Source organism: Mobula birostris, chromosome 30 (genome assembly GCF_030028105.1).
Source record: "Mobula birostris isolate sMobBir1 chromosome 30, sMobBir1.hap1, whole genome shotgun sequence".
NCBI lineage: Eukaryota > Metazoa > Chordata > Chondrichthyes > Myliobatiformes > Myliobatidae > Mobula > Mobula birostris.
The window spans coordinates 8,028,684-8,054,314 of record NC_092399.1 but is presented as its reverse complement, the minus strand read 5'-3'; the positions used below and the strand labels follow the sequence as shown (position 1 = coordinate 8,054,314).

Here is a 25,631-nt window from a genome sequence, read left to right as displayed (position 1 = left end):
TTCTAAACTGTACACATGAAATTCATTAGCTGTTTTATTTAAGGAATTATTTGATGTTCATTCAAGTAAAAGGTCAACGAAATGAAATAAAATACACTCAGCAGCCACTTTATTAGGTACAAAGGTCTCCGCTGCAGCCCATCCAGTTCACGGTTCAGCGTGCTGTGTGTTCAGAGATGCACAGCACTGCTGTAACACTTGGTTATTTGAGCTACTTTTGTCTTGTCAGGTTGACCTAGTCTGTCCATTCTCCTCTGACTTCTCTCATTAACAAGGCATTTTCACCCACAGAACTGCCGCTCATGAATGTTTTTTCCCTGTTTATCACATCATTCTCTGCAAACTCTAGACTGGTGAGCAAAATCTGAGGAGATCAGCAGTGTCTCAGACACTCAAACCACAATGCATAGCACCCACAATCATTTCAGCCAGTCACTGAGGTCACATTTCTTCTATATTCTAATGTTTGGTCTGAACAACAATTGGATCCCTTGCCTAGGCTCATGCTTTTATGCATTGAGTTGCTGCTACACGATTGGCTAATTAGGTATTTGCATAATCAGGGTGTACAGGTGTAACTGATAAAAGTAGCCACAAAGTGTATATTGGGACAATCACATCCAAATTCTGCCTGCAGTTCCTCTTGGAAGAATTAGGATTTCATTCAGAGATAACCCATGACTCATCAGTTCAGGTGTACTGGGCTCTTCAGAAAAGCCGGCTCAGCCTCACTGAGCCACCAACACAAGGTGCACGAAATCTTACTTCTCAAAAGCATGAGGGATCAATCTTGCTTGCAAAATTAGGGTAATAGAGTGGCTTACCAATCTTGATTGGCAAGCCACTCCATTGCCCTAATCATCTTCCAACTGGAAAATAGCTACACGTAATCTCCTGATGGGAACCTCGGTATGAACCAAGTTTTTGTCTTGCTTGATATTAATCAATAGTAAAACCACTGTAATAGAAAATATTTTATAGAAAGTAATTACGCATTTTCAGGACCAAGCAAAGTAGTTTTATATCCACCTGGTATCTGCTGATTCGTTCCTGCTTTAACTGTTCAAATTTTCTTTTAAGTTCAGCCTGCCGCTCCACTTTCTTTTGGGCACGGCCAACGAAGAGCATCTTTCCATTCAGTTCCTTCCCATTCATTTCTTCCACAGCCTAGATGTAAACATGCATGAACATGATCACACTGAAGATGACGTAAATATGGGATATCACAGATGACACTGACAGGTGAAACAGGAATATTCTTATGGTCATATGCCATACAATGGCAGATCAGCTCTTTGGAGGCATAGAATACCTGAACATCTACAATCTTTCAGTGTACAACAAAATATTATCATTCTTAGAAAATAACTTATTTATTCCTAGCAATTATACTCTGTGTGAGAAAAAATCTATCTAGCCTAAAAATATTACTCAAAGAGCAATCAATAGTTTTTTTTTCAGAAATGTACTTCCATATAATCACAGATCTTGGTGACATTGAAGGGATTTAATGTCGTTAACTTTCTGCTTTCTTCTTATTAAAATGTTGGTACAGTAATGCTAGACAGTTTGTGAACCCTGTAGATGTCTCTTTTGCTGCATAAATATGACCTAAAATGTGATCAGATCTTCGTGCAAGTCCTAAAACTAGATAAAGAGAACCCAATTAAATAAATAACACAAAAAATATTACAAACAAGAGAAAATCTGCAGATGCTGGAAATCCAAGCAACACACACAAAATGTTGGAGGAACTCAGCATGTCAGGCAGCATCTATGAAAAAGTACAGTCCACATTTCAGGCTGCAACCCTTCAGCAATTATACTTCTTCATTTATTGAGAAAAGTGATCCAATATTACATGTATTTGTTGGAAAAAGTATGTGAATCTCCAGGGTAATGCCTTCTACAAAAGCTATTTGGAGTCAGGTGTTCCAATCAATGAGATGAGATTGGAGGTGCAAGTTGTAGAGGTGCCCTGTCCTATAAAAAAAACACACACAAAAGTCAGGATACTGACAGAGCCTGCTCTTCTAAGAAAAATCTCTTATGTGCATCATGCCTCAATCAAAACAACTTTCAGAGGACCTTAGAAGAATTGTAGAGATGCATGAAGCTGGTAAAGACTACAAAAGATTTCTAAAGATCTGAGTGTTCATCAGTCCACAGTAAGAGAAACTGTCTACAAATGGAAGAAACTCAGTACTGTTGCTTATCTCCCTAGGAGTGGACATCCTGCAAAGATCACACCAACAGCAGAACAGGCAATGCTGAGGTTAAAGAACCTAAAGCAAAAGACTTGCAGAAATCTTCACAATTTGCTAAAGTGTCTGTTCATGTCCTCTATAAGAAAAACACCAAACAAGAATGGTTTCATACTCTCCAAAACAAACATTATTACACACCTCAAGTTTGCAAAGTAACACCTGCATATTCTACAATGTTTCAGGGACAATGTTCTGTGGACAGATAACACGTAAGTTGAACTTTTTGGCAGAAATGCACACCGCTATGTTTGGAGGAAAAAGGGCACAGAACACCACCATTGAAACCTCATCCCAACTGTGAAGCACGGTGGAAGCAGCATCATGGTTTGGGGCTGCTTTGCTGCCTCAGCGCCTGGACAGTTTGCAATCATTGAGGGAACAATAAATTTAAAATTGTATCAAGACATTTTACAGGAGAATGTCAGGATAGAAGTCCGTCACCAGAAGCTTAATAGAAGTTGGATAATGCAACAAGACAATGATCGGAAAAACAAGAGTAAATCAACAACAGATTAGTTTAAAAAGAAGAATTTTTGTGTTTTAGAATTGCCAAGTCGAAGTCCTGACCTTAATCCTGTAGAACTGTTATGAAAGGACCTGAAGCAAGCAGTTCATACCAACATTCCAGAGTTGAAGCAGTTTTGTAAGGAGGAATGGCCTAAAATTCCTCCAATCCGATGCGCAGAACTGATCAACAGATGCCGGAAACATCAGTTGCAGTTATCGCTAAACTGAAAGCAAAGGTTCACAAAACTTTTTCCAACAAATACATGTAATATTGAATTACTTTTCCTCAATAAATGAGTATTATTTTTGGGTTATTTATTTAATTGGGTTCTCTATCCAGTTTTATGACTTGCATGAAGATCTGATCACATTTTAGGTCAGTTTATGCAGAAGTAGAGAAAATTCTACAGGATTCACAATCTAGCACCACCATATATCAACAGTGCAATTAATCAACCGTTGTTGGTTGTAACATTTGTAATAGTGAGATCGCCAGTCAAGCTTCATCACCAGAAATATGAGAACACAATCTTGCATGGCACATCAGTGCAGAATCTGTGACAGGTAAATAATCTTCCAGATAAAAAAAATCCAAAAATCTACCTACCACTTAAAAAGGTCTTCCAGCACTATTTGAACAATAGCTAGGAAGTTTACCCGGTGTTTTAAGCATCAACTTAACCACTAACCAAAACAAATGACTTATATTTTGTTCTAACTCCATACGTTGCAATGTAATAGTACTTATCCGACATGTCATTTCTAGAGAAAAAACAGTTACGATTATTATTCTCTGGATACGAACTAAAAGGACTACATTATGCAGATCATGCCAAGCAATTTCACCAAGTTCATTACATAAACCACCTGAAGGCAAATTTAAGACCACCCGGCAGAAAAAAAGTTCAACAGCAATTGGCCAATCAATGGAACAGGTTTTCTATGAAATGGAACGGGTATTGATTTATTAAAATCTGAATTACACAGGATATCCCTCAGAAAATTAGCACCTTGGGTGCAATTGTTGGAATGGGAAACATCTAAAGTTTTCTCCTAATTTTATAACTTTTTAATGACTCTCATCATTCAATATCTCAAACAGCCTTGTATTATGCAACTACCAAAAATTTACTTGGTGAACCAGATGGAACCTGATTATTCTGAGTCTGTCATTTCTTAATTTCTATGACTGTACACCAACAACCGCATTAGCAATAAAGTGCTTGGAGACATCAGGTGATTAAAACTTCATGTCATTATTCTACTTCCACCTTATCCAGCTCAATAATCGCAGATCTCGTTGACATTTGACTATTGACATTTAAAATATGTTAATGCACACAAACAAAAAAATGGTTTGTTAATGATGAATCAATCTTTAAGGGAGAAGATGTATAAAGTTTAGGTTCGGGATGGGTTACAAACTGATAATGGAAGTACTTGAAAAATCACCCAGGTTGCTACAGGAAGGGAAAAGTCGTAAAGATTCTGCCACAACTTCTTGACCGTACAATTAATTCGAAATGTTACATTTCTGTTTATAAATTAAAAGACACGTGAGGATAAACCAAGTAACTACAGATCAATCAGTTTAACCTTGGTTGGGGGAAGTTCAAGAAACAGTATCAGGGACAGAATAACCAGTCACTTTGACAAATGTGGGATAAAGCTCGCATGGTTTTGTTCAAAGCAAATCTAGTCTACGGTAACTTGATAGAGTAGGAGAAATCTCAGGTTTATAGAAGATCAACTTTGGATGAAGAAGAGTGACATGAAGGGGGTAGGGATTGCAGGAAGTACTTAGTGTGCATTAAAACAGGGGTCCCCAACCTTTTTTGCACCACGGACCGGTTTAATATTGACAATATTCTTGCAGACCAGCTGACCGGATGTTCAAGTAAGGTTAAACTCCCCTCAACATGTCTTTTACAGTTAGGGTTGCCAACTTTCTCACTCCCAAATAAGGGACAAAAGTAGCAGTCAAATCCCAGGACACTTATGTTTACCCCAGGAAAGACTACCATAACCATGAAGCCTTGCGCAGGTGCCTGTGTGCGCATGCGTGAGTGACGTGTGTATGCGCGTACGTGTCTATTTTTTTTCCACAAGTCGGTTTTGGCTTAATCTTCCCGACTACACTGTACATACATTACTTCTACTTTATATAGGCTGTGTATTTATCATATCATTCCTGCTTTTACTGTATTTTAGTGTTATTTTAGGTTTTATGTGTTATTTGGTATGATTTGGCAGGGTATTCTTTGGGTCTAGGAACGCTCAAAAATTTTTCCCATATAAATTAATGGTAATTACTCCTTCGCTTCACGCCATTTCGGCTTACAAACGGTTTCATAGCAACGCTCTACCTTATGGAAGGAAATATGGGACAAGGGCGGTCCGGTATGGGACAAACCAATTTAGCCCAGTATACAGGATGTCCCGGCAACTACGGGACAGTTGGCAACCCTATGTTCAAGTTCAACAGTGCGTGACAGGAAATGAGGAAAGGTGCAGCTGACTCGTATCGTTTCCTCACGGCCCGGTGGTTGGGGACCACTGCATTAAAATATCCAGAATAATGCTTTTAGTTCAATAGCCATATAATATGAGCTTATCACAAACCATACACTGCCTCCCACCTTATCCACCATCATTGTAAAAGCAGAACACTCCATTAGGACAGTATACAGGGATAGTAAGATTTTGCAGAAAAGCGCTATAGGCTTTAGGGAAAAAAATATTGAATCAAAGAAAAGAAAAGCACCGTAAAAATGAAAAAAAAAACACAAATAGAAGTTCACTATATATATTCTAAGATTTTCTCAATTCATCTCTATCATAAAATATTTAATAAAACTATCAAAAATAGAATAAATATACTTAAATATTCTCAAATAAACTTTGAGAATTTGTGATAATCAATTTCTGTGTATAAATAATTTAATTTTTGACTTAAATTGATTTCTAAATAACTACACATTAAGTGCACGTCAAAAAAAATTTGTATCCATGTCGGAACAAAAGTAAAATGTTCCTGTGAACGACTATACACACCTTGGAGGCATCTTCATGTTTTTCATAGCTAACAAAGCCAAAACCCTTGCACTTTCCGTTTGGATCTGTCATGACTTTGACACTGAGAGTTTTGCCTAAGAGGGCAGAGAGAAACAGAGAAAGGACAGTTGAGCATCAGCAGATATAAAAATTAAGCAGCAAATAGAAATAGTATTCCTTTACAGAAGCATACAAGTGCTTCCTTAAGGGCTAGGAAGAAATTTGCTCTGCTCACCCATTCTATTTTGCAGTATTTTTTTTCTCTTATGATGTAGGAGTGCACAAGGTTTGTACTCCTTACAAAGGACATTCAATTTTTTTGAAATGCTCAAAAAAAAAAGCAGCATGAATTTCTATCATCTTAAAAAATTGAATGTGTTATCAAATGTAGGATACCTCTGTTATGGCAAATTTAAATTGGCTCTATTCATTTCAGTAATATATATAGAACACCTTTATAGTCATGACAACATAGAAAACAGAAGGAGCAGACTATTTGATACATTGCACCTTCTTTGCCATTCAATAACATAATTGCCAATCTTTCACCTCAACACCATTTCCCTGCACTGATCCATACATCTCAATTCTCTGAATACTTCGAAATTTATCAACCTCTGTGTGTAGAGAATCAATATAATTGCTTTGATGGCAATAACATGATTGTGAAAGTCAACTGCTTTAATATTTCAAAGTACACTGAAAAACTGTAATATAATTGCATTTAAATTATATTTTAAAAAAGATTTTAAAAATCTGCAAACACGAGGAAATCTGCAGATGTTGGAAATTCAAGCAACACACACAAAACACTGATGGAACACAGCAGGCTAGGCAGCATCTATAGGAAGAAGTACAGTCGACGTTTCGGGCCAAGACCCTTCGTCAGGACCAACTGAAAGAAGAGATAGTAAGAGATTTGAAAGTGGGAGGGAGAGGGGGAGATCCAAAATGATAGGAAAAAACAGGAGGGGGAGGGATGAAGCTAAGAGCCGGAAAGTTGATTGGCAAAAGGGATACAAAGGTGGAGAAGGGGAGCATCAGAGGAAGATGGAGAGCAGGCAAGAAGTTATTGTGAGGGTGGGGGGGAGGGAGGGGGGAGAGAGAGAAAGAGAGAGAGAGAAATAAATAAATAGATAAAAATCTACCACTTATTTTTCAGGTAAAGGTATGAACAGTAAGAATGCCATAAGAGGAGCAAAATAAAGAAAATAATATTTGAGCTGAAAGGCAATCCTATTTCACACTTCAAATTTGGAGCTATTACAGATATAAATAGAATATTTACTTTGCTCTCCATTTCCAGAAAAACTTACCTTTCTCACTAAACTGTGGAGAGCATGGTTCCTATGGTGGGGAAGTCTACAATCAGGAGACACAGCCTCAGAATAGAAGGGCGTACTTTTAGAACAGAGATGAGGTGGTATTTTTTAAGCCAAAGAGTGGTGAATCTGTGGAATTCTTTGCCACAGGCTGCTGTGGAGGCCAGGTCATTGGGTACACTTAAGGCAGAGGTTGACAAATTCTTGATTAATCAGGGCATGAAAGGATACAGGGAGGAGGTAGAAAATTGGGACTGAGAGGAAAAATGGATTAGCCATGATGAAATGGCAGAGCATGAAAGAATAGTCAAGTACTATACTGAAATCTTTAGGTTTAAAGGAAATATGAACATAGTACCCACAATACAAACATCATAGAATGTTGTTGCCAGAATTCTTCTTCTCATACCCTAGAAAAGTATACTTTGAGCCACAGATCTGTCAGATTCCACTCACCAAATTTGTCAAACATTTCTTTGAGTCGTTCATCATCCATATCATCTCCAAAGTTCTTTATGTAAACATTAGTAAATTCTTTAGCCTTTGCCCCCAGTTCAGCCTCTCTCTCTTTACGAGACTTAAAACGGCCAACAAATCTAAATTAAACAATTGCGCAGTATTTAGTGACCCTCAAACATCATGCAAGTTCTATGATCCATTGAAAGTTAAAATGAAGTCACACTTCCGCTTTAAAAGTATTTATGTAATAATTACTAAGAATTTAATATGCAACATTTTAATAGGTTAAATCTCAACAGAACTTCTTTGTAAATACTTCTCATTCTCCATGATAAAACACTTCTACATGTTTTTTCATGTAATCTATAAACTTTAATAACAGCACTAAACAGAGTCAGAAACAAACAGTTAAGATTAAAAATAAATGAGGGGCTAATAGAATGGACATTTATACTTAGAGATACTTTCAGTTCCTTAGAGTTGTCTGCCTTTATAACAGACAATTCAATATTAACAAACTCCACATATTCAGTAGGAACATCAAAACAATGAAGTATCTTACTGATGAAAAGGGCAAAATAAGAAATTTTTTTACATCTCTATTTTGTACCCCAAAAATAAATCCTACATGGCATGAATGGCTTGCTTTCTCCCAACAGCTTAGCAGACTTATGTATCACACATCGAGTATTGATATTTATGTCCCTAAAGCTGATCACATGACCTTAACTCAATTTCTTAATAAAATTATAATTTAAAAGCTTATTTGATTCTTCAGGTAATGCAAAGCAGCATGAAACACCAACACCTAGTTCTTGTCTGCAATCCCTCCAAAACATTCCAATACAATAAAGTTCCAAGAAAAAGTTTGTGAACACTTTGCAATTACTTGGTTTTCTGCAACAATTACTCATAAAATGTGGTTTGATCTTCATCTAAGTCACAACAGTAGACGAACACAATCTGCCTAAACTAATAACACACAAACAACTGTACTACTTCTATTCAATACCAAATACACCATTTAAACAATCACAGTCCAGGTTCATAAAAGTATGTGAACCCTGGAGTAATGCCTTCTACATAGCTATTTGGAGTCAGGCGTTCCAATCAATGAGATGAGATTGGAGGTGCGGGTTGTACAGGTGGTTTAAAAAAAAGACACCAAGTCAAGTTACTGACAGAGCCTGCACTTTTCAAAAAAGATCTGTTAATGTGCATGGTGCCTTGATCAAAACAACTTTCAGAGGACCCTTTAAAGAATTGTAGAGATGCATGAAGCTGGAAAAGGCCGCAAGCATTTCTTTAGGCCTATTGTTCATCGGTCCACAGTTCATTGCCTATGAATGGAGGAATTTCAGTATTGCTACTGCTCTCCCTAGGAGCAGGCGTCCTGCTAAGATCGCACCAAGAGCACAATGTGCAATGCTGAAGGAGGTGAAAAAGAACCCAAGGGTAACAGCAAAAGACCCGCAGAAATCTCTACAGGTTGATAAAGTCTCCATTCATGTGTCCACCACATGAAAAACACAGAACAAGAATGGTTTTCATGGAAGGACACCACAGACAAAACCTCTGCTCTCCAAAACAAACATTGCTGCATGTCTCGAGTTTGCAAAAGACCACCTGGATGTTCCACAATGCTTCAGGGACAATGTTCTGTGGACAGATGAGAGAGAAGTTGAACATTTTGGCAGAAATGCGCACTGCTATGTTTGGAGGGAAAAGGACACTGAAAGCACCAACACCAAAACCTCATCCCAATAGTAAGGCATGGTGTAAGGAGCATCATGGTTTGGGGCAGCTTGCAATCATTGAGAGAACAATGAATTCAAAACTGTATCAAAACAATTTACAGGAGGATGTCAGGGTAGCAGTCCGTCATCTGAAGTATAATAGAAGTTGGATGACTCAACAAGACAATGATGAGAAACAAGAGAAAATCAACAACAAAACGGCTTAAAAAGGAAATTCATGTTTTGGTATGGCCAGATCAGATTCCAGACTTTAACCCAATTGAGATGCTGTGGCATGACCTGAAGAGGGCTGTTCAAGCAAGGTATCCCAGAAACACTGATGAACTGGAAGTTTTGTATGGAGGATTGGTCTAAAGTTCCTCCTCACTGTTGTGCAAGTCTGATCAGTAGCTACAGGAAACGTTTGGCGGAGGTTATTGCTGCTAAAGGAGGTTCTGCCAGTTATTAAATATAAGGGTTCACATACTTTTTCCAGGCTAGTCTGCAAATGATTAAACAATGTGTTCAATAAAGACATGAAAGATACAATTGTTTGTGTGTTATTAGTTCAGGAAGATTGTGTTTGTCTATTATTGTGACATAGATGAAGATCAGACCATATTTTGTGAGTAATTAATGCAGAAAACCAGGTTCACAAACTTATTCTTGCAATTGTATTTCTACTTTTATGTCTTGGATGGACAAAAATAATATTTTATGGTGACTTTTTAACTTATCTCAGTTTACGAAATGCTAGACACAATTATCAAATAGGTACTAAGATCTAAGAGAATACCTTAAGCTGGGGGGATAAAACTTAAAAAAAAAAACAAAAGCGGAATTACAGTAGGGAAGAACAGAAGGGAAAAAAGCAACAAAAATAAACACTGAATGGACCAAATCAACACAATAAAATATTACGATATTTTTCAATTAATTTTCCAATTTTTGTTTGTCTAGATATGAAAACTATTAATTGGCTTTTTAATGTTACTAGGGTACTCACACTTTCCGATCATTTAGCAACATGCCATTCATTTTCTCAATTGCTCGATCTGCAGCATCCTGAGTTTCAAAGTGAACAAAAGCATATCCCTTGGAACCATTTTCATCACATACCACCTGAAAAGGCAAAATACCAATGCCAAACACAAGAAATTCTGCCAATGCTAAAAATCCAAAGCAACACACACAAAATATTCTCTGGCTTACTAGAGGTTCTGTCCTTAATTGATGTGTTAAGTGCTTTGATGAAGTTTATCTGCTTCTGATGAATGAAAATTTTTCTTGCCGAGAATTATATGACATGGTGTGGATTTGTAGATTGATGTTTTCCCCCACAGATTTCTTCTCATATTTAATTGACTTGAACACCAAATAACAGGGATCTGGTAAAATACTGATACTAAGATCTAGTCCCTTGGTATATTCCAGGGCAAAATTCTTCTAGACTGGTGAGGCTTTCTCACAATGTCACTAACCTTCTAAACAGACAAAGCTGCAAGGGTATTGAATCAGGGACGGATAAGAAAGCGACAGATTTAAGATTACATTTTACTGTCATGATAGCAAACCCACCTTACAAGACAAGATGTTTCCAAATGCAGAGAAGGTGTCGTACAGAGCCTTGTTGTCAATGGACTTGTCCAGATTTTTGATGAATACATTGCCAACTCCGGACTTTCTCAGAGATGGGTCACGCTGTGACCACATGATGCGGATTGGCCTCCCCTTGATGACATCAAAGTTCATGGTATCCAAGGCCCGTTCAGCTACAATAGGAAGAACACCTCAATAGTTTTCCAATCAAAGTTAAATTTAGCAGGGACTCTCTTAAAATAGAAACTGGTTACACTGCTTAATAAAATGCTGTGCTGCTCCCTCCATGACAAACTCCTTTCTCTTGATGGCTGAATGATCCTGCCCAGTAAGTGTATTTAAAGCATCTTACTGATAAACTACCATATTTCAATTGTGGAAGTCTCTCCTTCTCAGTAACTTTGAACAACATGCTCGCTATACAAGGGTACAAAAAACAGTAATATTTAGTCATGATCTGGACTAAAGAGAAGTTACAGGGTTCTCAGCAGACTAGTATCACTGAATGGTCCAAATTAAAATAATACAAAGAAGTGTAAGATTTTATCTTTTTATGGTACAAGATTTCTTGACAAAGCCAGTACAGACATGGTAAGCAGAATAGCCTTACTTAATGCCATAACGATTCAATGAATCCCATCCTTGAGTCTTTATTCTTATTCTTGAAAATATCTACAGAAGGGATGGAATTACTGTTTAGACAAGAACTGATAATTATGATGAGTAATAAAGTAGAAATCAGAAGTTTTATTCTGTAACATACAGACCTTCTGCCTTTGTCAAATTAGGTGTCACATGAAATCTAAGAGAATGTTTAGAGAACATTATTAAAATGCAGAATAATATGTTAAGTTTCGTGAATATAAAACATTCATGATATTTGTCTTTCCTATACCATTTCACACCTAAAAATCAATATGGGAAGAAAAAAAATTTTTAAAGCCACATGGTGTAGGTCCAGTTCTACTATTCCATTGTAGAGTAAAATTTCAAAAGGAATCAGAACATTACATATTCCAAAAATATTTCATATAAATCACTTCATTGTTAATATTCATCTATGCTATTTGCAATATGTATGGCTGTTCCTTCAATCATCCAGTAAGGTCAGTGAAATTCAGCAGAAGAAATATTTCCACACTTTGCTCAGCATAGTGGGGCAGAGACCTGGGCTCAATCCTGCCTTTGGATGTTGTTTCAACATTCTCTCTGTGAATACACAGAGGTTTCCTCCCAGGTGCTCCAGCGTCCTGTCCTGTGTGGGTTAAGGACTAAATGACCACTGTAAATTGCCCATCATGTGTAGGTGAGCAGTAGAAATTTTAATAGGGATGGGGAGAGATGAGTAGAGTTGATGAGAATGTGGGGAAAATAAAAAAATTAAAAATAAGATTAGTGTAAATATGTTTTAAATGGACACAGTGGGCAGAACTACTGTCTTTGTCTATGACACTATTATCCCAATACTCAGTAGAAGCCTCACAAATAAAGCTTAACGTGTATAAAAGTACATTAACCTTTATTTGTAAAAGCCTTTTCTGTTTTTGTACCAATTATTCATATATATACACACACACACACACTTCTTACTGTAATTTACAGTTTTTATGTATTGCAATGTACTGCTGCCACATAACAACAAATTTCATAACTATGCTAGTAGTATTAAATCTGATTTTGATTCTAATATTTATCAGCGATACCAAATAAATTTTCAATCAGTTCAGGGGAAAGCAGAATTAATAAAAATTACACTGGGAAATTTAATAATGTTTCAGAATCAGATTCATTATCACCGGCATGTGTCATGAAATTTGTTAACATAGCAGCAGTAGTACAATGCAATACATGATACTGTATAAAGAAAAAAAGAAAATAAGTCAATCAATTATAGTAAATATATATATATATATATACACACACACACATACATACACATTTAATATATTAAAATAGCGCAAAAACAGTAAGAATATATATTAAAAAAGTGTAGTGGTGTTCATGGGTTCAATGTCCATTTAGGAATCATATGGCAGAGAGGAAGAAGCTGTTCCTGAATCGCTGTTTATGTCTGTCTTCATGCTTCAATACCTCCTTCCTGACAATAACAATGAGGAGAGGGCATACCATGAATGATGGGAGTCCCCAGTAATGGATGTTGCTTTCTGAGGCACCGCTCCTTAAAGATGTCTTCCATACTACAGAGGCTGGTACCCAAGATGGAGTTGACTAATTTTACAACTTTCTGTAACTTCTTTCAGTCCTGTGCAATAGCATCCCCCTCCATACCAGACAGTGATGCAGCCTGTCAGAATGCTCTCCATGATATATCTGTAGAAGTTTGTGTATCAGTTGACAAACTAAATCTCTTTAAACTCCGAATGAAATTTAGCCTCTGTCTTGCATTCTTTATAACTGCATCGATATGTTGGGACCAGATTAGATCCTCAGAGATCTTAACACACAGGAACTTGAAGCTGCTCACTCTCTCCACTTCCAATCCCTCGATGAGGATTGGTTCATGTTCCCTTGTCTTACCCTTCCAGAAGTCCATAAACAGCTCTTTCATCTGACACTGCAAGGTTGTTGCTCCAACACTCAACTAGCAGTACATCTCACTCCTGTACACCCGTACACCCTTTCATCTCCATCTGAGATTCTCCCCACAATGGCTGTATCATCAGCAAATTTATAGATGCCATTTGAGCTATACCTAGCCACACAGTCATGGGCATAGAGGGAGTAGAGCAATGAGCTAAGCACACACTCTTAGGGCACGCCAATGTTGATCAGCGAGGAGATATCATCACCAATTAACATAGACTGTGATCTTCTGGTTAGGAAGTTAAGGATTCAATTGCAGAGGAAGGTAGAGCCCCAGGTTCTGTAGCTTATCAATCAGGACTGTGGGAATTATGGTGTTAAATGCAGAGCTATAATCAATGAACAGCATCCTGACATAGGTGTTTAGATTGTCCAGGTGATCTAAGGCTGTGTGAAGAGCCACTGAGATTGTTTCAGCCATAGAACCTATTGTGGCAATAGGCAAATTGCAGTGTGTCCAGGTCCTTGCTGAGGCAGGAGTTCATTCCAGCCATGACCAACCTCTCAAAGCATTTCTTCACCGTAGATATGAGTGCTACTGGGCAATAGTCACTGAGGCAGCTCACATTACTCTTTAGGCACTGGTATAATTGTGGCCGCCTTGAAGCATCTTTTGGAACTTTCACCCATAGCAATGAGAGGTTGTAAATGTCCTTGAATACTCCCACCAGTTGGTTGACACAAGTTTTCAGAGCCTTACCAGGTACTCCATTGGAGCCTGCCTAGTAGTTTTTTGGGGATAGCAGCCTTCAAAGCAGGGTAAATAGAGCTGGTTTACATTTAATCATTCGAATCAGTGTTTTACTCATGTCTGTACATTGCTGCTCCCAGAAGCTCAGAGAAATGTTGTTGAGATTCATTGCCAGCGCGATCTTGCCAAGGTGCCCCACAATCAAAAGCAACCATGGAACATGCAGTCACAAATACAGTAATACTCTAACAATCTGTAGAATGACATCAAATACTTTGCACTTTCACTCTTTCCAGATGTTAGGTAGAAACCAGTCACCTAACTTATACCATCATATTTAATCAGAAACACCTTTCTGTAAAGGTTTCTAATTGAATAGGATTAGGTCACCAACTGGGAATTGATGCAATATTGCAAATGAATTGGCAACATAAGGAAACAGATTAGCCTTGACAATTTAAGATTGCAAAGAAAATACATTTCAGATTTGTTACAAGATCTATTAATTACAATGAAGATCAATCTAAGCAGATGAAAAATTATCTCTTCTAATCAAGTTCATTTATTGCTATCCTTGGTAACCACATCAATTTCAGCTAATAACTTTTAGATTTCCATGAAAATTTGCTTGCCATTGGCAAGAGAGAGGCAGAGATAAAAGGAGGCTTCCACTCCTTGAAAACGCTTCAATCAGACCCAGATGTCTTGCTTCCCTTCAACAAAAAAGACATAAAAAACTCCTCATTCATTTATGCACGTGTGAGATGTAATAGTGATTATGCATTAGAATCTATATTCACAACTTTGCTTCACAAAAGTCAATGCAACCTAATCTTGAAATCAAGAGCACAGTGCTGCTATAAATTATATGTGTAACACAAGCAATCAAGATGAATTTCTACTCAAATTTTGAATTCAAGTTTTTGACCCCTGAAATTTCTACACCTTGGAATTCTCATCTGCATGATCTCAGTATAATCAGTACTATCCATCCCCTATCAAGTATTTTACAATTATGAAAGCAAAATCCTAAATGTTTATTCTATTTGTGTGCATACCTCCCAAAACTTTGTTTCAGATAGCAACTTTCCATATTTCAGGAATTATCAGTCTTGTATTTTTCAGCAATTGAAAAGTCTTAATTAACTGTCATGTAACTTAGTAGATTTTCTGAAAGTTTTAGGGACATGTAAAGTTTATGCAGTATTTTACACATAATTAAAAGCCAGTGAAAGTTACGATGCCACATTACAGGATGATACACAGGCATTTTACAAAAGCACCATCAATAGGCCACATAACTTCTTTTGTACTTCATCGCTGGCTATTTTTAGCAAGTAGTCTTTTAAAGGCATGTGCTGGCTATAAAGCTGAATCAACATTACACAAGCCACATGGCATGAGCCTATCTCCTTTCCTGGGGTTTAACCAAAATAAAATCTCAATGTACAGATGACCAGTTCAGTAACTGGTTTTGAATCAGGGACACTTGGACATTTTGGCCTTTACAAGAGGCATTTACCTAAAGAAAATGACACTTATTTTCTTAATGATTACAATATGTGGCTTTTAATTCCGTTCAATTTTTAAAATCCCTGCACACATACATTGAGTTTTTTTAAAGTGCCTATTAAAATTGCTACTTTTAATCAGCTTCTGACTTTCAAATTCAGTACACTAATTTATTTTTCTGGCACTTCGCTGATTCTTGAAACATTCTAAATTTGCACTTTCATTTTTAATGGTTCTGTGCAGGGAAACACATCAATCTTCTGAGATTCAACTCCACCCTCAATCTTTATAACATTTTGCCTCAAAGATTTAAAGTTTATCACAACCAAATTGTCAAAAAATGTTAGCTTACAGTTAAAATCAAATTGCAAACGAAACACTTTAAATCACTTCAAAGCCCAAGAACAACAGGTACATGGACATTTCGCTACCTGCAAACTTCCAAGTCACACACCACCCTTACTTTATGAAAAATGCACTGCCCATCACTTATTTTACAATATTGAAACACTTGACCTGATGACATTACAGGAATACTTCACTGAGGACCGTAGCAATTCAAGTTGCTGGCTAATTGTTACTTTCTCAGGAATAATTGGGAATTATGATATCATTCCCAGGAATGAAGTATAAAATGGATTTAAAGATGATATTTCTGAAAAAAAAGTCATTTTATGAAACAGACTAGAAGTCATCTTACAGTGAATAAGATAAGAATTTACAATAACCACAACCCACCTGAACAAAAAAAACTTGACTAGCATATTTCATTTAACTAAATTTCTGAAAATTACACTGTTTCCTGCTACTTTCTGCATATTCTTCCACTGCCTGATTATTTTTTTCTCATTTATGCATAAAGCCCAGATCCAGTTTCAACCACTCACTATATATTTAAACATTTTAATGCCAATGGGTCAAACTTATTTTTAATACCTACACAGCATAGTTTCATTTTACTGTGGCATGCCTAAATAGAAATGGCTTAATGATATTGAGAAGAACAAAGCAGGTTAACTGTAAGTGAAGGTACAAAGTCACAACCAAAGTTAACAATTAACTTTCTAATCCATCAATAACACACCACATCAACCACAATAAAAAGCCGGAGAACTTGACAGTAATTATAACTTGCGTAAAGGGACAAATTTTAAAATTATCCTTTAGGTGTCCTTCAGTTTTATGATGAGTTGCTTGGTGTAATAAATTGATAGCAAGCATGTGCCACAATTGGGAAAACAAATGAAGCTAAAGTGATCAGACCAATGTTTAAACTGTTGTAATTCACCAACACTACCTCATTTGATTCTTATATGCACTGCTGTCACTACGATTGCATGAATGCAACCGTGACTTTAAAAATCTGTACAGTGGCACTTCCAAAATATTAGAAGTATAATCTTCAATAATGTTAACAAAAATAGTGATAAATGGCTTCCAAGCACACAATATTCTGCTGAATATCCGTGATGGCAACAGCATTCCCTTAAATAGCACTTGTTAGAAACAAATTTCATTAAAAAATACCTTGCATAAATCAAGTGATGAGAAAGTCTTCACTACAGGGGAAAAATTACGTGATACCAGAAGATTGAGGTTGAGCATATTAGAATAGTGCTTCATACTTTATTATGGAAAATGTGTAAATGTTTGAGTTGCTTCTTACCATGCGTGTAGATTGCTGGTGGTTGAACATTTAATTCTGATTAAGATAAAGGAGGATTCCGATTGGCTGAGAACTGTGGTTAAGCCCACGACAGTTGCACAGTTTCGCTCAGCATCAGAACCTTTCATTGTTTTGTGTTAGAGCTGGTGCTGTGATGTCAGGAGGATCACAGAACAACAACTGAAAAAGATTTTTTAAACATTTTAACAAACATTTAAACAAATAATCTGAGTGCAACAATGAAATCAGAAGGATATAGTTATCCACATTTCACCATAGTGGTCATTATTGTGTTGAAATTTGTAATGTTGGATTAGATCAAGTTTAGTATCTTCTTTTACCCTATTATGTGGGCTAAACCTCAACGACAAAACTCAGTATCATTTAGATTTTCTTGTGGATGGAAGCTGATTCCTTCATAATTCACTATCAGAAAATAAGGTAGAATATGAAATGGCTGAATGTCATACTCCCTAAAATAAATGTAAATACATTAAACATGACTCACCCAGGAAAAAGTAAACATTTAAAGTGGATCACAGAATTAGTTTTTTTTTAAAAAAATAATATACTACAATCAATGTATAGTATGGACCGTTTATGTCACCAAAGGTCAAAATGTTTCCAGAGCATTTAATGTAATATAGACAACCTGAAATGATTAACTAAACAACCAGTAAATTTGAGGATGCTATAATTAACCTCAATCTTATTTATGGGAGTTTAAACTTCTGATTGAAAAATGCACCAGAGACCTGCAAGCTTAATATCACAGCAGTAACTGGACAGACATTCTTCCCTTCCCTAACCCCCAATGTTCATCAGCAACAAATCTCAGCCTATTCAATTAACACTGTTGCTTCTCAAGTCTAAACCTCTGTCCTCATTATGAGAGGTGGATATGGGCAAAGCCAGCCATCAAGGGCTCTGGTGAAGCTGTATAGAACAATTCCCTGTACAGTTGAACTTTGATGAACTCCAACCATACCAGTGACTTTGGACAACGGAGAAAGGAGATCATCAATGGCCCAAGTTCAAGTTCCATTAACATTGTCAAAAATTGGTCATTGTCATGGCAAAGAGACTAGAGAGGGAAGGGGGAGGAATAATGGTTCATGTAAACAAGGAGGTGTCAAAATAAGAGATTAAAAGATGGGTTGAGCAGTTTAGAAGAGAGTGTAAGAGCAGGAGAGAAGGAGATTGTTGGCTGGTCAGGGAACAAAGCATCACATGGGGATTTGAGTGAGCTGTTGGAATAGGGAATGGGGGGAACCTACAGGAGAACACAGCAAAAGGGAAGAGAGCAGAAAGAACACTCTCAATGCGCTGGAGGAACTCAGCAGGAAGAACACACCAGGAGGGGAGAATGGGGAATGCAGTGAGAATTCAATGTCAGGGTTGGGCTCAGTGAGATTGTGCAGGAATAGGGACAGAACATGGGTGGGGACGAAGAAAATGCAACCAAGAATTGGGCAGGCAGAGGTGGATTGCTGCTCGGGCAATAAAAGGTGGCACTGGCAGTCAAAAACGACATGGTCTGGAGACAATGCACAGAAAGCAGCAAGGTCAAATAGTGACTGGTTGCACTAAAAGGACTGGTGGGTGCGAAGATGAGGGTGGGGGGGAAGGTGTTTAAATGATGAACAAAAGTGGGGGTTGGATGGGGAAGCAGTGACAACATATGAAAATCCTGGGTTCATGACCAGTCCTTAAGTGTGAATGGTGCGGTGTTGAGGCAGCATGGTGGTGAAGCTGTTAGCTCAACGCTTTACAGTACCAGCGACCCAGGTTCAATTCCCACTACTATAAGTAATTTGTATGCTCTCCCCGTGACCACATGGGTTTCCTCTGGGTGCCCCGGTTTCATTCCACAGCCCAAAGATGTACCAGTTAGTAGGTCAATGTAGATTTTCCAATAAGGCTAGGATTAAGGTGGGAGATTTGCTCCAAGGCTCTATTCTGTGCTGTTTCTCAATAAAGGAATGCCAGTTCTTTACAAATGCTTATTTGTTGAACAATATTGATCAACACAATGCTCATGCAAAGCTATGGGAGGCATATGGTATCTACCCAATTTGTTAATTTGATTGATCAAGAAGCAGAACTAATGGTGCAACCTTCTAGTGATCCATGGGACTGCTCTACATTTCAATGAAGCCATGGGCCCAAAAGATTGCTACCTGTTTCTGCACCCACTAAATATTAACTGCTGGCATGCCTCTGTGCACTTTTATCAGAATATCTTCTAAAATACTATCAATTCACTTATCACATTGAAAAGATAAATCAATATTAATGTTCATACAGGGATCTTCAAGGTCATCAGATTCCTACCCCTTCAACAGACTTGACTAATCCATTTTCTAAATTGTGATCTATTCTACAGCACGTTACTGCCTTCCATTGGATAATTATTGCATCGGAGAAATTAGGACGGTGAGACACCACCAAGGAATTTTTTTTTTTTTTTGGAAAACCGTTGCTGCCAAGGGTGGAAAGTTATCAGGAATCGATTTTTTTTTTTAAAAACTCCCATGTTTGCAAGTGAGCACTGATCTGGTTATTGATACGTGATCAATTCTTCGCTGGGTTGATGAAGGCCTCCGTTATTTAAAAGAGACGCCGGCGCTCACAGCCTAAAACCAAAGGAGTTACCGGATGGCAGAGGGGTTTAAATAAAAGGGGCTCACCATCGGCAGGCTGTTGGAAGTTGACATAGGCGTAGCCGAGCGATCTCCTGGTTATCATGTCCCTGCACACCCTGATGGACAGCACGGGCCCGGCCGGGCTGAACTTCTCGTACAACATGGCCTCCGTTACATCTGGGTGGAGGTCACCGACGTACAGCGAGGCCATGGGGTAGCTGGCACCGGTCTGATTCATCTTCAGAACCCGACGGCTTTCAAACACCGGGAGGGTTCTCTCACCAACGGAACACCGCGGCTTCCAGATAACGGTCGCGCCGGCCGAGGCTTTCCTCCCCCCCTCCCCCCGATATCAGACGATCAAACTTGTCAGCTAGGTGGGATCCCAGGTTTTGTTCTAAAAAAAACGACCGTTTCCAATACTTATGTTCCAGAAACTTCGTAAGGTTTGTCCGAATCAAATCCCGGAGCGTGGCTGAGGCCTGGCTAGAGCTGTTTCTTAAAAAATAAAATTAATGAGATTCTTTTATCCTCTTCTAAAACTTGGTTGCGTTCTTTTTTTTATTGTTTGTTGATTTTTTAGGTTTTTTTTACGCTTTTTGAAGTGAGTGTGCGCTGCTCCAGCTTCCCCACACTCACACTTTACTTGAACTCTGTGGCCAGGAGACGGAGACAGAAGGCGGACGGCGGCGGCCTTTTATATCTGCCGTTAGCTTGGCCGTCACTTCCGGTAGCGTGACCGGAAGCCGCTCGAGCTCGCCGGCCAATCAAAACCAAAGCAAAATCCCGCAGGCGCTGGAAATCCGAAACAAAGAGGGGAAAGTCAAGCAAGAGCCAAAGGTGATAAATGTTCAGGGCATTCATGCAGTGTACATCTGTGGAAAGAGAAAGTCTGCGAAAAACGGAGAGGTGCAAGTTAGTTTTCAGTGGGAAACCATAAACACAAGAGATTCTGCAGATGGTGGAAATCTGAAGCTGCACACAAAAATGCTGGAGGAACTCAGCCGGTCAGGCAGCATCTGTGGAGGTTGGTACTGCCTGAACTACTGAATTCCTCCAGCATTTTGTGTGTGTTTTCAGTAAAATTAAATAGGGGAGGAAGGGTTAGAACAAAGCAAATGTCTGATAGGGTGGGTTAAAATGCCTTAATAAGGTATAGGAGCAGAATTAGGCCATTTGGCCCATCGAGTCTGCTCTGCCATTTCATCACGACAGATCCATTTCCATCTCAGCCCCAATCTCCTGCCTTTTCCACATATCCCTTCAGGTCCTGATTAATCTATCAACCTCTGCCTCAAACATAGCCAATGACCTGACCTCCACAGCCACCTCTAGCAACAAATTCCACAGGTTCACCACTTCTTCGTCTAAATGTGCAAATTATAGTTATTTGTAATAAATAGTATCTGCAGGCCTGCGCCCTGGAAACTGTTACATAGTCTGGTCATGAGAGCCCGAATACTTTGGTTCTTTTTGCCAGATGGCAGGAGGGAGAAGAGTTTATATGAGGGGTGTGTGGGGTCCTTCATAATGCCGTTTGCTTTACGGATGCAGTGTGTGGTGTGAATGTCTGTAATGGCGGGAAGAGAGACTCTGATGATCTTCTCAGCTGACCTCACTATCCGCTGCAGGGTCTTGCGATCCGAGATGGTGCAATTTCCGAACCAGGCAGTGATGCAGCTAAACACATCAAAGTTGCTGGTGAACGCAGCAGGCCAGGCAGCATCTCTAGGAAGAAGTACAGTTGACCTTTTGGGCCGTCTGGCCTGCTGCGTTCACCAGCAATGTTGATGTGTGTTGCTTGAGTTTCCAGCACCTGCAGATTTCTTCGTGTTTGCAGTGATGCAGCTGCTCAGGATGCTCTCAATACAACCTCTGTAGAATGTGGTGAGGATGGGGGATGGGAGATGGACTTTCCTCAGCCTTTGCAGAAAGTAGAGATGCTGCTGGGCTTTCTTTGCTATGGAGCTGGTGTTGAGGGACCAGGTGAGATTCTTCGCCAGGTGAACACCAAGAAATTTGGTGCTCTTAACGATCTCAATGGAGGAGTCATCGATGTTCAGCAGAGAGTGGTCGCTCCACGTCCTCCTGAAGTTAACAACCATCTCTTTTGTTTTGTTCACATTCAGAGACAGGTTGTTGGCTCTGCACCAGTCTGTTAGCCGCTACACCTTCTCTCTGTATGCTGACTCATCGCTCTTGCTGATGAGACTCACCACGGTTGTGTCATCAGCGAACTTGATGATGTGGTTCGAGCTGCATAGTCGTGGGTCAGCAGAGTGAACAGCGGTGGACTGAGCACACAGCCCTGGGGGGCCCCCGTGCTCAGTGTGATGGTGTTGGAGATGCTGCTTCCAATCCAGACTAACTGAGGTCTCCCAGTCAGGAAGTCTAGGATCCAGTCACAGAGGGAGGTGTTCAGGCCCGGTAGGCTCAGCTTTACGCTGTTTCCCGGATGGTAGCAGCTGGAACAGTTTGTGGCTGGGGTGACTCGGTTCCCCAATGATACTTCGGGCCCCTTTTTACACACTTGTCTTTGTAAATGTCCTGATAGTGAGAAGTTCACATCTACAGATGCACTGGGATGTCCACACCACTCTCTGCAGAGTCCTGCAATTGAGGGATGTACAGTTCCCATATCAGGCAGTGATGCAGCCAGTCAGGATGCTCTCAGTTGTGTCCCTATAGAAAATTCTTAGGATTTGGGGGCCCATGCCAAACTTCTTCAACCGTCTGAGGTGAAAGAAATGCTGTTGTGCTTTTTTCACCACATAGCTGGTATGTACAGACCACATGAGATCCTCGGTTATGTTTATGCCAAGGAACTTAAAGCTGTTCACCATCTCAACCCCAGACCCATTGATGTCAATAGGGGTTAGCCTGACTCCATTCTTCCCATAGTCCACAACCAGCTCCTTTGTTTTTGTGACATTGAGGGAGAGGTTATTTCCTTGACACCACTGTGTCAGGGTGATGACTTCTTCTCCGTAGGTTGCCTCATTATTGTTTGAGATTAGGCCAGTCAATGTAGTAATTAGCAGATTGGAGCTGTGGGTGGCAACACAGTCAAGGCTGTACAGAGAGTAAAGGCGGGGGCTTAGGACACAGCCCTGAGGGGCACCTGTATTGAGGGTCAGAAGGGTAAAAGAAAGTATAATTATCAAAATGCTAAAACAATGAAGTAGAGCTTAAAATTCTAAAGTAGATGATGATGAAGAGAGTGGAGAAATATCATACTTATCAAAATGTATTCATTAACAGAAACTCCACAAATGACAATTTTACAGATTGAGAATTATATTACTGCCAATGTAATCAGATCTATCCAATCCCTCTGTGGATCGAGTGTTGACAAAGAATGTTCTTTGCATGTTTTTTTTCCCCCCTTATTTCAGGATCAAATTTTAGTTAATGTAAGTTGAAGACTAATCTCTTGATTTACCATTAGGAGGAAGTCCCTGTAACAATTAATACTTATTATTAAGTATTAGGAAGAAGCCCCTGAAAGTATTCCCATTGACTTCCCATTTGGAAGGATTCCCTGTAAATATTAATACTTATCCCTAACATGTATATTGGACTAAAAAAAAACCCAACCACATTAAAGAATCATTAGCCTCCCACCCCCCAAACACAAGATTAAATCCTGCAAATTAAAGACATTAAAGTGAGGCACACTTTATAGCTGAAGTTCATAATAGAATATCAAAACATTAAATAGAACATGCAGTACCAGTCTAAAACAGGAATGAAAGCAAAAGAATGGTTAATATCAATTAAAGGGACTCTGCAAACACCCTGCTATTTTTTAGTAATCATTAAAGTTCCAAATAAATTTATTGAAGTTTGTATATGTACAAAGTACATATACAGAATGTAAAGTACATATAAATTCAAGAGTTTATTAAAAGGACTAAAGCAATCTGAAAGAGACAGGGAACATTCCTAAGCTTCTGAGTACGTTTGGATTGGAGTGGATGTTGCCACCATGGTAAGAAACTACAGTGATATTGGATGCAGTTAAATTGGCAAGAAACACTTAAAGGGCTGGCAGTGCTTAAAGTATAAAAATCACACAGCATGAAGTCATAAATTGCAGAGGCTGATCTGAACCTATGTACCCAAACCTTTGAAAGTGGCAAGGTAACTGCTTTAAAAATGGATTCTTTGGCTTTAATATAAGTCTTCAGATGTCTTCCTTCTACAACAGACAGTGGTGTGATGCAGCAAAAATGTGTCAATGATTATGTACTGTATCATTATTTGTGAGGTGGTAAACTTTGGGGAATGCTAATCTATTAGTTAACATGCGTGCTCTTTTGTTTCAACTCTATGAGTATAAGAAAAAATAAGCCAATTCCAAATCTTTAGCATGCCACAATGATTCTCCATTATTAAGAAGTGTACAGTGCATTTGTCACAATCTCAGATTCTAATGAATATAGAAAAACTTAAATGTTCTATTCTTGAAAACCAATTCAAAATCCATCATTTTAACCATCAGCTTAACGCCACCACATTCAATTTGCAATTTCAGATCTTTTTATGAGATCCAGTATTGTGTACAAGATAGTGCTAATTGTAAAATGCACCAACGTGTGCAGAAGACCCCACATTAGGACTAAAGATTGTGTGTTGGTAATCATTTCTTCTTCAACGATAATTAAATGGATGTTATTTCTGTTGATTGTTCAACTATGTAACAGTCAGATTAAGAGCAAATAAAAACAATTTAACTATAAGAGGACAGTTAGTACACGTTTATAAGTTTCTATTTACTACTCATATTTTTGAGTGCAATGTATACCACTTCCTCCAAGAGGATCACAACCTTGTAGTAGGGTTTGGAGGCTTGAATGCCTCGATGACCCAGGGAGCTATGCTGGCTGGGTTTTGGCTCTTAGTAGGGTCACCTATGCCAAACAGGTCAAAGGGTAGAGGCCAGACCAAGAGTGGTCCACTGGTCCTCCAGGTTGAGCTCAGGGCTAACAACTCTGACTAGTCAAAAAAAAAATTGCTACAGAAACAGCAACAAAGGATCCTATATGTATGCAATGGTATGGACAGAGATGGGGAGGCCGTCATTCCTGCCCTAAATGCCAGTGGCATAAGAAGCCGTCAGTAAATATTACTTTAAAGTTGGTCATTTCTAATTGATTGGGACTTGGGAGTTTCATGTGGCAGATGAGGATGCTGTCAGAGGTTTGTGGGAACTCAGTACAGTGTGGATCTTTAATTTAGAGCTTGTACTTCTCCAGGAAACAAAAGGGTAGATGGTGTCACATCAATGCAGTAAAAGTTACTGTTCTGCTGGTAGAACAGCCCTGTCATTGGGGTCAATAATATTACTTGAAGAGCTTTGTGCTTATGTTCATTGTCATAATTGGAGGTAGTTCCATTTCCCACATTCAATTTGGAATTTCAGATCTTTTTAATGACATCCAGTATTGCATTTGAAGTAGTGCTGGTTGTAAAAGGCACCAATGAGTGCACGTTAGGGCTAAAGATTGTGTGTTGGTAATAATTTCTTAAAGGAAAATTAAATGGATGCTGTCTCTTAATTGTGCAA

General features: G+C 38.7%; 1 protein-coding gene across 7 annotated transcripts in view; it reads right to left on the bottom strand.

Moving 5' to 3' along the window:
* Nucleotides 1-20,722, bottom strand: part of LOC140190603 (polyadenylate-binding protein 4-like) — a 39,296-nt gene extending 18,574 nt beyond the window's left edge. For 3 of the 7 annotated variants that reach the window (XR_011883645.1, XR_011883646.1, XM_072247302.1), the window contains exons 1-6: nucleotides 20,108-20,722; nucleotides 10,924-11,117; nucleotides 10,352-10,467; nucleotides 7,607-7,746; nucleotides 5,829-5,923; nucleotides 1,030-1,167 (exon numbers count right to left, since the gene is read on the bottom strand). Coding sequence is in view for 4 of the 7 variants with exons in the window: in XM_072247302.1 (XP_072103403.1) it covers nucleotides 1,030-1,167; nucleotides 5,829-5,923; nucleotides 7,607-7,746; nucleotides 10,352-10,467; nucleotides 10,924-11,117; nucleotides 20,108-20,300 (876 nt within the window). In the remaining 3 variants the exon portion in view is untranslated. Of the gene's footprint in view, nucleotides 1-1,029; nucleotides 1,168-5,828; nucleotides 5,924-7,606; nucleotides 7,747-10,351; nucleotides 10,468-10,923; nucleotides 11,118-11,554; nucleotides 11,617-11,711; nucleotides 11,747-17,417; nucleotides 17,598-20,107 lie in introns of all 7 variants that reach the window. The other 4 variants (XM_072247304.1, XM_072247303.1, XM_072247306.1 and 1 more) reach the window with 4 other exon arrangements.
* Between the last annotated feature and the right edge of the window lie 4,909 nt (nucleotides 20,723-25,631).